General features: G+C 33.0%; 1 protein-coding gene across 1 annotated transcript; it reads right to left on the reverse strand.

Moving 5' to 3' along the window:
- Positions 1–2,863: 2,863 nt before the first annotated feature.
- On the reverse strand, positions 2,864–3,988 carry LOC100377351 (neuropeptide Y receptor type 2-like). The gene has a single exon (XM_002740914.2). The coding sequence runs from the start codon at positions 3,986–3,988 to the stop codon at positions 2,864–2,866; it is 1,125 nt and encodes a 374-aa protein (XP_002740960.2).
- Between the last annotated feature and the right edge of the window lie 13,811 nt (positions 3,989–17,799).

A 17,799-nucleotide genomic window follows, 5' to 3' on the forward strand; every position in this document is an offset into this window, starting at 1 on the left:
TGAATGTGAATACGTTAGACATGGATATAAATACATAATAAATATGAGTAAATACATTAGACATGGATGTGAATACATTAGACATGGATGTGAATACATTACAAATAAGCGTAAATGCATTAGACATGGATGTGAATACATTATAAATAAGAGTAAATGCATTAGACATGGATATAAATACATTATAAATAAGAGTAAATACATTAGACATGGATGTGAATACATTAGACATGGATATGAATACATTATAAATAAGAGTAAATACATTAGACATGGATGTGAATACATTAGACATGGACGTAAATACATTATAAAGAAGAGTAAATACATTAGACATGAATGTGAATACATTAGACATGGACGTAAATACATTATAAATAAGACTAAATATATTAGACATGGATGTGAATACATTAAACATGGATGTAAATGCATTAGACATGGACGTAAATACATTAGACATGAATGTGAATATATTAGACATGGATGTGAATACATTATAAATAAGAGTAAATACATTAGACATGAATGTGAATACATTAGACATGGATGTGAATACATTATAAATAAGAGTAAATACATTAGACATGAATGTGAATACATTAGACATGGATGTGAATACATTATAAATAAGAGTAAATGCATTAGACATGGATATAAATACATAATAAATATGAGTAAATACATTAGACATGGATGTGAATACATTAGACATGGATGTGAATACATTATAAATAAGAGTAAATACATTAGACATGGATGTGAATACATTAGACATGGATATAAATACATTATAAATAAGAGTAAATACATTAGACATGGATATGAATACGTTATACATGGATATAAATACATTATAAATATGAGTAAATACATTAGACATAGATGTGAATTCATTATAAATAATAGTAAATACATTAGACATGCATGTGAATACATTAGACATGGATGTGAATACATTATAAATAAGAGTAAATACATTAGACATGGATGTAAATACATTAGACATGGATGTGAATACATTATAAATAAGAGTAAATACATTAGACATGGATGTAAATACATTGTAAATAAGAGTAAATACATAATAAATAGCTGTAAATACAGTACAAATAAATGTACTTTGTTATATTTAATTTTTAATGCCATTAAATCGTTAGGTTGCCAGAAGGCTGTAAATTGTAACAATAGGCATGTAGTGTAATTGACTAAACATCTTCAGTAATGGTGCAGATTAGTGGGATCCCTTGATTATGCTCCATTAGTAGTTACGGAATAAACATCATGTTAGGTTGAAAAAGAATTAGGACTCTATTTAAATATAGCTATACATGATTTACATCTTTGAAACGGGTAGCAAAAATGCATCTGTCTATTTGAGAAATATTTCCACACAGTTTGCATAACTTTTGACTGGACATTGACAACATTATTCAAATGTCAAGTACGTTTGAATAAAGGACATGTTAATTCTTGCACAAAGAGGATGATTGTGAAAATTATCAAATATTTTAATATCTGAACACGCAAAAAACTGAATTTAAAACAGTTTCAATACACCCTGGTAGGTTGTTTATGGGAAACGCCACAATGCTCAATTTCTTTAAAACGCCAATGAATACGCCGTTGTTATTTTCGTTGATAAAAATGTTCAGACTTATTTATTCGTTTATGATTTTGACAGAAAATTCTGTGTTACTAAAACAATCGGGCCGATTTCGTGAACAAATACCACATTTTTTGTAATTAAAGTTGAACATATGTGATGTCATATAAAGAGCCATCTTCGTCATCAAATGACTCAGTTAACAAACATAGTTAAAAGAGAGCGTCACATCATTAATTCATTCTAAATTGCTTCAGATCACTGAATAAAAAAAATCAATGTGTTTTATTCAAAAACATGAGCGTACATAATTGATTTACAGTGTGTATGAAATATACATATTGTGGTAAGTTATAATATAGTTGTATGCACGTAAGCAATGGTATATATTTGTATATCTCTACTTTAATATACAAATCAATACATTTACAGCATCACTCCGTTGGAGTATGTATAACATGTGTAACAACAACAATAATGCAATATAAATATAATATGAATGACAGAGAAAAAAGTTGATAATTTGAAAAATTGCATATAATGAACTAAAGTTTGTGATGAATACTTTTACTTTTATTGCCTTTATGATATAGATACACGAAATGATAAAATTAAGCCTATTGTCATTTAGAATCAATTAACGACCTAGACTATGGTACTATTAACACTATTACTTTCGCATAAATAACTAATTTCACCGAATATCATCGTTTGATATAGGTAGCGAAAAGTGTCACATTTCATGGGTTAAAAACTAGTTATTCCAGGTCAGGTCATTTGTGTATATTTGTAGTGCATGTTATTCCTATATACGTATATTTTAATTCTTCAATAATATTTCCAAGTCACGATAAATTATTGAACAATGAGCTGTTCTATATTCTATGATGTCATGTTAGTATTCATATATTAATAAACATATTGCACATATTACAATTTTATAATGTAATGGTAGTGATACAGAACTGTAACTTTCTATGTATAAACATTTATAGAAAACGAGGTTAAAGTATCCAATTGATCGCCACACAAGGGATTTTTGTGAAATAATTTTATTACGAATTAGAAGGTATATTATTCAAATGTAGAAGTCTAAATTTTAAGCAGAAGCAGAGACTTTTTCGTTGACAATTATTTAAAACGATTCCATTGTTAAATACATTATTTTACTAATCGTGAATACAAGTTTTGTAAGATATAAAAAGCACTAAAAATGATCGATGTTGTTTTTACGTACTATTCTCACGACTAATTGAATTAGACGTTAGTCTTTTGTCTCCCCGCTGAGATAATATTCAAGCTAACAGTTTGAATGTTTAAATTACGTCGCCAGCATCTGCCAGAAATTGCACGTATAAAAACTACATATTGTGAACGAAATGTCTCATTCATAAATCCATACATAAACACATTGATGCACGTTGTACACATTGCCAAAGCGTGAAATATATGGTAGAGTAAGCTGAAATGTTTATTATTAATAATGTCAAAACTAAAATCTGACGTCAGAAACCAAATGTTCAAAGGCAGCCATCCAATGGCGAATACTATTATCACAGACACTAACATTTTCGTCATTTTCAATTTTTTCTTCATATCCGATGCGTGTTGGTTTTCTGTTCTGACGCCCGGTACTACTCTATTGTTGACATGTATCAATATCCTTGTATACAGAACACCAATAATAACAAGTGGTAGAACACACTGTAGTAGAAACATAAATATATCGTATATAGTCTTAGCGTAATGGGTCTCCCATTGTTCAGAACATATAACTTTTTTAAAAATTCCTGTCACTTCTATAACCTCACGCTTAGTGAACATCCCTAACGGGACAGCAAGGATAATAGCCACTAACCAAATAATAATAATGATAATGATGCAATTGCTCGTCGAAAGTCGCTTCTTCATCGGGTGTACTATGACGTAATACCGACTGATGGCAATGGCAGTTAATGAAGCGGACGATACACATACAGATATTATCCGTAATGCTGGCACAACTCCACAAATAATGTCTCCGAATTCCATGTTCTCCTGAAAGGAATAAGTCAGCGAGAAAGGCAGACACACAGCAGTCATAATTATATCGCTAAACGCAATATTACCAATCATAATATACGTTGGTCTGTGCATTTTCTTGCTTCGCGCTATGCTGGCAATGATCAGAAGGTTTCCAAGTACTCCTACAATAATTATAATAGTATTGATAGCGATGATTATACTTGTGATAGCTGCATTCTGATGAGTATCTTCGAGATAATAACTATTGAGGAAATCGAAATATTCATAGATGTCATCAAAGTGATGATTTGGAAAGTCTGTACCAAACGTTTCAAAATATGAGCTCTTTTCTATTTCCACTAACGTGGTAGGTTCCATAGCTGCTCGGAGAACTGCAAAGACAGGAAATGAATAGCGTGTTGCCAATAATGAGCCATACTCTAAACACTTTGAGATATCACATACATTTCGACAGAAAAAGTATCATTACTGCATAAGTTACTCGTATGCTAATAAACGCGTTTCCGCCGGAAACAAACGGGTAAACAACAGTGCATAAATAGTTGAGTGATTGTTTAACGCTCAATTTCATGGTTATCAATGTTGTATTTGAAATGCATCATATAAGATAGATGTTTGACTGAAGCCAAATAAGGAAGTATGCAGTGAAAGAAAATTTAATTTGTCAATGGTCATCCATTGTTATTAGTCTAAACGACATAATTTCTTATCGATGAATCAATGCCTTTGTTTTGAGTTCTCAATCATTGATTGTGCGCCATGGAACACAATTGTAAAGAGAAAAATTGAGCTGTAATATCAAATATAGGCACTACCTTATTTACTTGTGCACAACTCCATTTGGACATCGAATGATGGCAAACATTTATTTGTGAAATCAAAAATTACATTTTACTACGATCAACGAATATGCTGTACCTCACTAGTCGCCGCTATGTTGAATAATTCCTTATGAGTATTACAAATATAATGTCAAAATAAGGTCATCAAGATATAACAGTTTAGTTTAGAAGAGGTGGATCAATAGTTAAATTGTTCCTTACCTGACTGATTGTATACACACTTTACTGTGTGTCACTCCCCTTGTTGTATCAACACTTACACATAACCGTTACGGGTTTTATAAACACTTCCATCAGACGGTTCCATTGCTAGACAGGAAGGACACATTATAATATGCTTGCATATGTTTTCGTCAATTGCCTTATCATCATCTGACATCACGTAGATCTATTGTGTTAATATCGTCTGACGTCACATTCTCGATAAATATGCATGGTCTAATAATGTATTTAACTATGTATTGTGTATATCTCGGTGTTATGTTTCTAGTATTCAAGTTGTAGATTGGCACTACGGGTGATTGTTATTTTTATATTTACTCCCGCTAATATGCTTCTTTCTTATTATCTCAAAACATAACATACACGCAATCGTCGTATATTTCAGAATTGCGTTTTTTAAGCAGGCACTTAATCTTACGCTATTTTGATATGACTAATTAATGCCATAAAGTCGACGCTGCCATCTCTTGAACCCTAAAGTCAACTTTTGCCAACTAATTCCCCCCCCCAAAAAAAAACATTAATGAAAAAAATCGATCCATCCATTAAATATATAGATACCTAACATCATGGAAATAATAGCGCTCTGAGGCAAAGTATAATTTATAATTCAACAGTAGTGAGATATTAGTTGACATCTGAGTTTACATGATGTCTAACTCACACAGTAATTACCTTTTTTGTAACAAGTACCATGTATGTGTTGTAAAGTGATGTTACGTGTTAAGTAGTGGTACACACGATCCATTAACTACTGATTATATTACACAATATATGTGATATAATACTGACACACAGTGACGTATATGTAGTTATTAAATCCTCTTATGTTCGTGTTTCACTTCCGTAAATCAGATACATATATTTCAAATATTGATACGTTATTATATTACACTGTTCGTCGCTTGGAGTGCAATTTACTAATCACGCCATATATGGTTATACCTGCCGCATGACATACATCTCATTATATTGTAATTATATGATAAACACGAATATGATAAGTCCCTAAAACACATATGTTCACGTGACCTGCAAATGCTGCCATGCTGTATGATGCAAAATACATGGTTAGATTCAGCTCAAAACAATGTTACTCATTGTAGACGATCACAGACAATGTCTATTATGTTAGTTAAATGTATTGCAACGTTGTGATTGTGAGTCGACGGAAATGTCAAGATCGCACAGTCTGGGGAATATTTTTCAAACTCTCACATCGAGCTGTTAACATTTTAATAATACCTGCCTTGAGGATATTTTATAAATTATACAATTGATTCAACGTACAAATTCAATACATTTTTTTGTATACTTTCGAAGTTTACAAATTAGTACCTTTCAACGATTTACATTGATGAGAGCCGCTAATTGCATGGATACTGGTTTTAACGAGCGATGTTTCCACTTCACTTTCGCTTCGTGACTTGAGAGCACGTAAATGTGTGCGGATGTTGTACTTCAACCCTCTTCTGTGTGTATGAATAAAGGTATTTCGTATTTAATGGGAAGCCTGGCCAATACTATGGGAGCTCTGGGTTGTCTCTGGCTGTGCAAGTAAGCAGCAACTTGCTACATTTGAATTTATATTCACTTATCTTGGACGATGTTTTTATAAAAAGATGATTTTGTGATAAAAGGCCCCTATTTCAACGAACTAACATAGTATTACACACGAGTACGAGAAGTTCAAGTGAGGTTAAACGTATAATCCATGAAATCAGTTGTCGAGAAAATCCGATCACGAATAATTTTCCTATTTTATTTTTTACGATTTTTTTACAACCACATTATGATGCCTGCATTGCCACATTAATATGTCACGTAATTCCTTGTGCATAGCAAAACAAACGAGCGTGAATTACACATGACACTAGAATCATTTATCTATCATCATCAATTGTTGATTTCCATGAACACGTACATGTTTAATACAGGTGAAATTAACATCGTATGAATTCCCAGATAATTAATATATTCATTAGAGTAAATATATTTTCAATCAAGAGGCACACCATACGTATATTCTATCTAGCTATACAGTGGATACCGAGCCACAACATATTTTAGTCGATCCAAAGATCTGACGTTACATTACCTAGTACTGCCCCTGAAAAAATGACGTAACCATATTTAACGAAACATACATCACACAACACCAGAAGGCGTTCTGAATCAATTTTCCCCTAATTGTCACCACATATATACACTGTAGCTTCATTCTGTAAAACAATCATTGTTTTATAAATTTATATCATGAAGCTGTCTACTACCAAGTTTAGATTAATAGAGAACGTACTTAAACTGTAGAAAAGAATATATATATATGGCAAATACAAACATACTAAATCATAAAACACAACATATTGACATGAACAGACATAGCAAGTAAAAACTAAAGGACACTCAAGAGCGCAAATCTTTGCCACAGATGCGAATTACTTATCTTCAATACTACCTCTACCCTATCATGAATCTTGTAATATGATACAACACGTTTATATGAATATATGAATTTTATTCAGTACAATGGCCTCAGGACTATGGTACAATAAATCAAAAATAGAAAAATACGTTTCATCCATTAAATAATTGTTGAATCAACTAGTCACAACTGGTTAAGTAGATTGTCTCTGTGTTGAGAAGCATAGAATACAAATTTCGCAATTTGAAGTACATATAAGTTGTCAAACTGCATTAAACAAAGAAATGTTTCGTAAGTCTGATTTGACTGATAACATATAGGTAAATATTTTTTTCTAAAATTTTCATAACGTGGACATATCAAGGCAAAAATGGTATTCATCCTCAACCACTCGTAAAATAAATAATTTACAGATTCTCATATTCCTCGGTATGTTTAATTTACGATCCGATTCAATCCGAAGGTTGTAGGACGATGTTCTAAGCTGGCATAGCACAGCACAGAACGTAACTTGTTATCTTTTATCAAATGCATATATTTTTCACATTCAAAATCGATCTTAAAATCTCTGTATTTATCGAGTTTAGGATAATTGTTGAGATCTGTAAATCACGTTTGTTTATACATATCATGAACTCTTTGAGTGAATAGAGACAAAAAGAAACAGTTATCTTCTACTCATTGGTTTAACCAAACAAAACCAAAACCGTGCGAAAATAGTAGTTCTTTGACTTGGAAAGCCCAACATTTACGGTTGTTTTCCGCTTCTTACAACACGTTTATCATGAAACATGCTTCTAATTGGTTTATGAAATGAGAGACCAAATTGAGTTTATTCACACAATGAATCACACAGTCAATCCTACAAAATGTGTTGTCTCCATGGCAACATAATTCTGATCTCTTCTATTCTAATTCTAAATGTTTGGTTAATGGATTGGCCTTTGTGTCAAGGGCAACTTGTTTAGGTATAAATGAAAAAAAAAACAATCTTTAATTGTAGAGGTAACAACTACCCAATAGTTTGACAGTTACTCCTATGTGAGAAAGAACAAACCACTAAATTATACATTCTTTGCGCGTGAAGACATAGCACATGAAGAAAACAAAATGGCTAAGTAACAGAAATCTGACTGTAGATAGATACTAGCTTGAATAATAGAAAACATTCACATAAGTGAATGGGTTCCAGAAGCCAAGGTACATCACTCATGATTGGGTGAATTATTTCTGGGATTGAACACAAAAGGCGTCCACCCCCACCCCCTATGTAGAAGTGTGCCACATATTCATTTGCCTCATTTGGGAGACCAGATCAACGGGACAGTATTATATTTACTAACGGATGCAACTTTCTAGAAACTTTGGTTAAGGTCCATATGTGCGTATATTCAAACATGCCTAATTGATACCAAACACTGCATTGAATTGTTATAATGTCGTTATGAAATAAATACACCTGCAATAATAAAAAAACAAGAAGAGATAACAACCGAACCCAAATCCTAACTGTCGCCTGGTATACAACTATGAAAACCTGCAGTCAATTCTGTCACATATTGTTTCTAGGCGTATCTGCTAAATACCCTAAGCAGTATTGCCCAGCCTGTGAAGTGTTCTTTATGGATCTCATGCTCAGGTTGGGTGGGATTTTGAGTATTCTCCTGGTTAAGTTGCTGAGGACCGACCACCAATAGAAGGCATGCTAGAACGTCTGTGTTTACAAACCTGGTTTATTTTGCATCGTCCTCATTGTGTACTGTCATACCAGTGATTCGTATGCACTCAATGGTAGAGATTGTAAGTTGAAAGTTGCATGGGGATTAGTCTCTTTAATGATAATAACACTTTCACCAGTCTCATGATCAGATACAATCGTATTACAATCTGATGTAGTGTACGGGCTTTAATTATTTTTGGCTATAAACTTATTTTAATTTTATTTTTTATTATATTTGTTATTAATGCCTTTTTATTTTACTTTGATTTTGATTTTGTGATTTTTTAAAATTCCGCCCTACCTACATCTGATCCGACGCCTTTGTAAGTCCCATTCAAATCTCACGTAAGTAACAGCCAATCACAGCCCCCCTTTTATACAGGCTGTCGGTTGCTTACTTTTCAGTGTATACGGGCAATCAGATTGGATCAGATGTGGAGTGTTATATATTGTAGTTTGCATGAACTGAAATTAAACAAGGAAAGTAAAGCCAAACAATACAACAGCATTCAGAGCAATACCAAGCATAGAGTTCGGTTCCAACTGAGATATACTCTGCTGGACTAGGGATCCGAGAACAAGATCTAATAATGTTTATATATTTGATGTACTTTGGGGGGGGGGTCAAATATGAACGTCAGTCTGTCCAAATCCCCCATTGCCTTGATTGGATCTGATCGAAAGACGCCATCAAATGTCTGCTAGTGAGCCTAATAGCTGAATTATGTACCCATTTTTGATGACCGACAGAATCGAATGATCCAGGATCGGGCTTTTTTATTGTGGTATACATATATTAAGTAAACTATAATTTCCAAGTTCACTTATTACATTGCTTACCAGTACATAGTTCAGCAATATTCGTTTATATTTGTTTATTATGAAAACCATTTATTTGTTCGTTCTATATGCAGTCACCTAGGTACTTCAGAACATATTATTCATTGTCTCAATCGCAGAGTAAATATTCCAGGATAACAAGTCATTCACAACACAACTCCATAGATTAAATTCAATGTTCATGTGCGAGCATACAGTTGCCGAAGCCATCGCCCAACCAACGCAAACAGTTTATTCAACTCTCCGTGGAAGCATTATCTCCACATTACACCAATCATAGGCACTTCAGTTAACATTATTTATACCAAATGGTGCCACTTCTGAAGTTATCATTCTATATGATAACTTACAACTGTCTTACTCGAAATTTGTGCTATCTTTAGGTTTCAAATAATTACACTTTTAAACCAACATGTCTTAGTGTTTAGCTGATCAACACTACTCACCGGGTCATCGATCATGCTATTTACAATACCAGAGACCATGTGGGAACATTTCTTTATATGACATTTGCAACCAGAATATTTTGAATAAAACTTGCTAAATGGTTACAAATTGAACAGTTGTGTTAGTCTCACGGTTACCCAACCTAGAATGTAGCAATCGACACCCTGTCGTAATTGTACACAGTACGATGAGAAACAATTGACACATTCTATAAATTTATCGTTTTCTGTTCACGATAAGGGGAATTATAAACTTGGTACCAGCTAGCATACATTCTATGTTCAGTGTTTATGTCCCTTGCTAAAAATAGCTATTTAAGGCTAAGCTTAAACTATTTTGTCAGAGCCTGGTAAGTAATTAAGTATTTATTCCCGGGGTGAAATTATTGATTACAACAATACGTAAAACATTGTATGCATGTCCGCGTTAGTTTGCATTGCAATATCACACGCGTTACACATGTTAACAAAATGACACAATTTGTTGCGTCTGACAATTTGCTCTACTATAACAGAGTTATAGTTTTCAGTCACTGGGAGTATTTAATTTGTGAAATAGCGATGCTATAATTTGGGGTGTTTGGTTTGTGTTATTCTGGTTTAAAACTATGCATCGGTGCTTCAATACCGTAGTTGGTAGTTCATGTTTCCGTGACATTGTGCACCGCTTCAATATTGGAAACAGTTTACTTGACTTTCGCAATGTATCAGTATGTCCAAATGCTTTGAAGTTCTGCTTTTAGTTTTTATTCGTTCGTTCGGTTAGTGTATTGTTGTAAAAATAATTTTCACTCGTTTGCGACCTGATGAGCTCGAGTTGTCTTGAGTCATGCTTAGTTTGCCGATGCACACTTTCGAAGACGGATCACTATAAATGACACGGCTGTTCCAGAAGTAACTATGTACTTGCGACTCAGTGAACCAGTTACGAAAACGACAACGAACCTCGGAAATACCTAATATAGGAACAAGGAAAAACACCACCAAGCTCACAAGTGAAATTTGATTTAAATTTTGGAATCAATATTTCAAGACGAAAAGCAACTAAAAAAACATAGAAACCTAAATGAAAATATATTCTTACTGCATATGTTCTTTAACTGTTTATATGCATAACTAGCGATGTCACGTTATCATCAAATCTCTTCATGCTCAATATTGCGTCAGTGGTAAATTTATATTTGCAATTGATCTCTGGTAAAATAGATACATACAGCCTTTATATTATCCAAGTCTTCATTCTGTAAACCTAGTGGCCATACAGTGTACTGTAATTTTAGTGACATTTATAATACCACTTTACCAAAGCACATATTAGCCCTTGTATTGCATTTGCATCATCCAACCATGGTATCCAAGCCTTAAATCTATCCATTCAAGTCTCACTTTTATCGTAATTGACATAGCCCTTATAACACACACACATCGTATATATGCATCGTACTTTTACTGCATTACCTCACCACAGGGACTTGCCTCGTAACAGCGCGTCTTGGGATCGAAAAGGTGAAATGTACTATGCATATATAAAATGCAAGCGTGATGGAAATGTAATTACAATACTAGAATGCAATCAATGCACGGTGCGAAAATAATGACAGGTAGCACAAAACTTGTTTTTGTTCCTGTATATATAATTTTAAAATAAAAACATGTCATGACAATCTACAGTTTCACTGGATTATAATTGATGTATAGAAAAACAACCCTTATACTTTCGACAATGTAACTGCGAATTTAGTAAACACAGTCAAAGACATCGAGCAATGGGAAATATACCTGGAGCAATTCGAGCGAGAAAACACGTGATATAGCAGTGAAGAATCAGATGATATTTACGCATTTTTGGTGATTTAAGTATTAATGTATCTTTCCCTTCACAGGATTATATTAAGCGAATACGATGTGTCTTTAATACTCACGTCATATCACGACTTACAGATACAATGCTTTGTCAATAAACTTTATTCAAGACAGGTGTTCCTGTATGTAATCGATTGAATTTGCGAAAACGTAACTGCAAAAAAGGTACATAAAATAAACAGGACCTTCAACATCAAACTGACACTCATTCGTGATTATCTATTAATCTCATATATCAGTTCTATGTAACAATTATACATAATAACAATCACATTAATCACATTAACATCTTCTAACACCATCCCGTCAAACCAGGAGCTAAAATTATTACATAATATATGAACAATGTGGGTAAAACACGTATACAGCTACAATTAACACATACACAAACCAAGTCATTTCGTGGAAGATAAACCACGGCTTTCTTACCATGATCGTTTTATTTCATTGAAACCCATGTCTGAAATTAAGAGAAGTATTAATCGTTGTTGTTTTTAAATGTGCTGACAGAACATAAAAAAATAGAAAAATGTGGTTACACAATATTTGTAATCAAAAAAATATGTCCATTAGCGTCCCGGTGTTAGTACTAAACATCAAGTTCAATCTGCGGAAACGCATTTTTTTATCAACGTGCTTCCCGTGCTATCATGGTCGCACCGTGAGCCGTGGTTTGTTTCTCAGTTTCTCTCTTTTGCGAATGCCTGATATCACATTGTCTTACAATTGAATCCATATATTAGTTTTGTATATTAATTGCTGTGAATGCTCCGAGACAGATCATTTTCCCCATGTACTACATTAATTATTGTACCACGTACATATTAACCTATATATGTATGTGTGTAAATATACTTTGTTCCATGTATATTGTTATATGTCTACTGTACTTTGTTGAAATCTCTATAAAAATATCGAATTTCAATTAATGAATGGATGGATAGATAAGGCAGTGCTGCTTATTTATCATTTCAGGGCATCACAAATATACGAACAAAATTTATTGTAACAGATTCAAGGAATAATTTATAAAAGTGTGATGCATAAATGCGATAAAATATCAAAATAACGGTTGACGAGTTCTAAAAATATTTCAACTAGTAACGTGTTAGTAAACACGCGTCACTGGTTTGCCAATCAAGGTATTTTGTCGTTACAATCTTATCGGTTGTGATGACCTGCAAACTATTGTTTCAGTAAACCATTAAACAAAACATAAAGTTGCACAGATGCATCGAAAGTCATATTAAATGTAAAACATCACTGAATGTGTTGCATATGCATTGCAGTGTCGTATAATAAGTATATTAAAACGTAAATGTGTTTTATTCAGAGACAAAAAAACACATAAGATTTGACATGACTACAAATATCAATGACTACAAATATCAACACTTACTTTATTCACGCATTGCATAATACACGTTCTAATTCCTTTTTACCATATTCAATTTGAAAATTCGAGCATGCTGTTTTTTTCCATTACGATTTTTGTTTACAGAACTCACTTAATGCCTTAAAAGCACGAAAATCTCCCAATATATACAAACATATATATAATAGGTGCATCAGGCTGCGAGTTTGAAGTCAAATAATTCCTTTGTTTCTTATAATACCCCATCATACCGATGACTACAACAGATAAACGTGCGCACATATTTGAACCAACAAACACAAATTATGTTCTAGTTCTACATAATGAAACTAACACATGTCGCAGTTATTCGGATATAGGTGTGACATTGTTATGATTTTTTTACATTTTACTGACAGTTGATATATATATATATATATACAGTTGATATATAAGAGTATATTGAGTATATTCTGCTCGAATAATTATTATAACGATAATAAAACGTCAGATGATGCTTATTTAATTGAATATCTGTCTATAGAATAACTTTTAAGTTAAAATGTCAGTTCTTTTCTTGCAGAATTCTTGTACGGACACATAATAGATTATTTTTTTTGTCTAAGTTTCACTAGAAGATATATACTTTAAACCGTTGTGATTTGTAATGCCAGTGGCTTATAGACGGGGCTATGTTGCTAATGTCTTTTAACGTGAATAATTTGCGGCATGTTCAATACGTGGACATTCTTTGTAGTTTGTAGGGTATCGCCGACTCAGTGAGAGAATAAAAGAACCGCCTATTTGCATATTATATGCCATTACGATAGTTAAAAATTCCTTAGGCGACCTAGTTCAATTTGTTATGATAGAACATCGCGAAGACTTCAATAATCCAATAATAATAAAATAGTAATATGTTTTACTAAAGTATAATACTACAAACGTTACGCAATTAAGTTTATACAATCTTCAATATGAATATAAAGGAATGTCTGTGATATATAAACTGGAAACTGTAAAAATTCACAGGCAAGTCATTTCATTTAACGTAACCTTTAAAGTTCAGCAGGATTCACTCTGAATAGACTGAGGAGTTTTATGTTTTATAATAATTGACTTCCAGAGATTGGTAGACACTTTTAAATATTGTTAGGAACTGACAGAGAGAGTCAGAGAATGACAGAGATTGCAGTTGTAATTGTAGGAAGAATATTTTAATTTATGCGTAGAATCGATATGTGTCTTAATGAATACGTCATTCAAGGTTGTTCTATAAGATATAAAATAAATCAGTGTTCATTATTCATTATGAGTATAGTGTTAACCTGCAAAAGCTCTAAGGCCCATATAACGTATTCCATTTGCCATAGTGCATTTTCACCAGAACGAAGTGTGTGCAAGAATATTGACTTATTGAATGTCAAAATGTATATTTATTGATGATTTGGGGGAGTTGGAAGTCGATCGGACAACCCATATTCTACTAATTATAATCATGATTCAGTTATCTCACGATACAAGGGCCTGTCAACTCGAAATTGTACATTGCATCGACTTTTTATATCAGTTCTAGGAATACCCGTGTACCAAGGCTTTATCCTATACACATGTGGTTGACCACAAAAAGAATGGAGATATTTTGTCACTAATGCATATTAAACATCATAAATGGTTCATATTTTGTTCACGTTACATTGACATTATACACGGTATCCATTTACGTGGAATGAAAAAAAAATAAAAAAATGTGAATTTCAGTACCACGGTTACACTGATCTAATACAAAGCAAAACTGAAAGTTTATAAGGATATCTTACTGAAATTAAAAACTGAATTATTGATCTGCCCGTCGACGCAATTGTTCGGGTGATTGATTATCGTGCAATAACTATTCATTAGCTTCGAACAATCTAACAACATATATAACACACTTTTCGGCGATGTCGCATTTCGATTTAGTTTGACCAATAGACTACCTTTGAATTTATATGTATAGCAACTGTTACCTTGGACACTATTGGAGAGTTCTCCCCAAGGAATTGTTTCCAAGGAAACGTTCACTTGTTATTGTAATGCTTTCCTGGCGACATGATGCTTCTGGTTGAAACTATTAAAAAATAACCAAGCCTTCAAACACACATGTTAGTGTGATTAATGGAAACAGTCTATTTGAAACGCTGTACAAACGCTTATATTCCCGCTATGCTTTGATCTTACAATTACAGAAAAAACGCTGCATATAACTTGTGTTTCCAAGTATCAAATAACAACAGATTTAAAGTGTGTGCAATATCGTATATAATGAAGCTAGGTGCTGTTTCCACATTTGCATTTGTAATGTCATGTTTTATACTGCTTTGTTTACCTTGAAACATAACTTTATTATCAATAATCCGTTTTATCTTAAATAGTCAAATGATGTATTGTTATATCCTTGTATAAGCGGTTATAGAACATTTTAAATATTATTCTAACATATTCTAACGGAAGTGGTTATTGTGACAATCAAGTCTTGTACATTTCGGATCATAATGTTTTATTTTAATTGTAAAATTCTTCCCGAATTCAATCAGATTAGAATTGACATGTTTGCCACAACAATTTTATGAAATTTATTAAAACGTTGAATATACATTTAGCAAACATGTGTCCCAATGCTTGTCTATTCTAACATTGTTGTGGATGTTCCTTATAACAATTATAGCTGTTATAGCACAGGCTTTGTTTGCTAATCGAGACACTTGATTGTACCTCCTAACACGTATATAGGCTAATCGCGTTTTCAATAAAGCAAAACAAAAGAATATTGTAAGTGCCATAGTCTCCGTCTGATATTTATTAATTACATTAAAAGCTATATGAAGGCATAATTGTCAAAACGTATGACTGTGTCGTAATAAGTAAACACAGATAAAGATATTAGATCAGAATAATATCCACCTAAATTCCATTATGTAGTGTAAACAAATCAAACTTAAATGGGCAACGTCATCTCCGGTATTTGGGTACAGACATTTATACACAATATAGTAAATCACACCGTTCATTGCTATGTGTATGGGGCATTGATGTATTAACACAGTCTTCCAAATCTCCTTTATCAAATGTATAACACCACAAATATATTTAATTATACACTAAATATATTTATAAAGGTATTTTATTTAGCTTCCAAAAAAGTGTTATTTCACAACTGTTTTTATTTTTTACACGTTTTAACAACCAAGAACTGTGTATCTCAGCTACTGATTCTGGACTGACTTCCATATTTCATGCAAATAACTCTGGAAATAAGTCGAGTGCATATACTCATGTTTTCGTCATGATGACTAGATAGAGTGCATCTACAAGCCTCAGAAGAGCTGTAATTATTCATATTGCTACGTCGTCTAACAGGTAAACGTAAAGTTATACAGCTTCAATGCACCGACAATTTCTCATGAACAATTTAGTTGAGTGCGCGAATCCGTACACCTTGAAGAATACGCCGTATGGTTTACGGCAAACATCAAAGGAAAGAAAATGACGCCACGTACGTCAGAATTCTGTATAACAAATCTTTTATTTCGTGTCACAATTATTCGAGTCGTTCCACTGTTTTGATAGACCGATTTGAATAAAGCCCTCTTAAACTGTTCTCGCTGATAGAAGCCATAAATTAAAATATCCCAAATTTGTTCAAATCATTCATGGTGTATTCTTATACAATATTTGCGTAAACATAGTTGAGGTCGCAATATTTTGTTTTCGACAGTGTGTGTGTGTGTGTGTGGGGGGGGGGGTTCGTGTGTGTGTGTTGGGGGGGGGTGCGTGTGTGTGTTGGTGTAGACGTAGAAGAACTCTAGTTTAATTAAAGTTAATTAAAGTGCAATTCTCCATTGTATTGCATTGTAATCGAGTTTAATTAAACTCCAATTAAAACGCAACCCTATATAGGAACGCGTTTTAATCGAGTTCATATCGCAACTATATTAAAAGTTAATCCAATGAAGTCCTCGCAACATATAGCAATACAAGTATGGGTGTGGGTGGTGGTGTGGGTGGTGGTGTGAAAAATAAATATATCTAGACATTCAGGAAAAAATCATAAACGAAACATTTTTTGTGGAGTCGTATTCTATCTGGAATTGGGTACCTCAGACTCATCTTTTCAGAAAAAAGAAACAAGTTTACCATTCCAGTTTTAATCACTAATTCAAGCAATGCATTCTGGTTAATTACTCTTTGAAAACAGACATCCATATTGACAATACGCGTCTTCGTTCTGCAAGTTAACTTACATGGGTCTTGTGGTGATACATTTTTAGAATAACAAACCACTACCACATTTAAGATAATAGATACAGCGCCACCTATATTATGTATTTCGGTAATTTTATATTTCCGCAATTGTGGAATGGTGTTCAAAGTGGCTGATGTTGCTACAATTTTAATAACCATACAAAATGGGAAG

This window comes from Saccoglossus kowalevskii, chromosome 10 (assembly GCF_978046115.1).
Source record: "Saccoglossus kowalevskii chromosome 10, keSacKowa6.1, whole genome shotgun sequence".
Classification (NCBI taxonomy): Eukaryota; Metazoa; Hemichordata; class Enteropneusta; family Harrimaniidae; genus Saccoglossus; species Saccoglossus kowalevskii.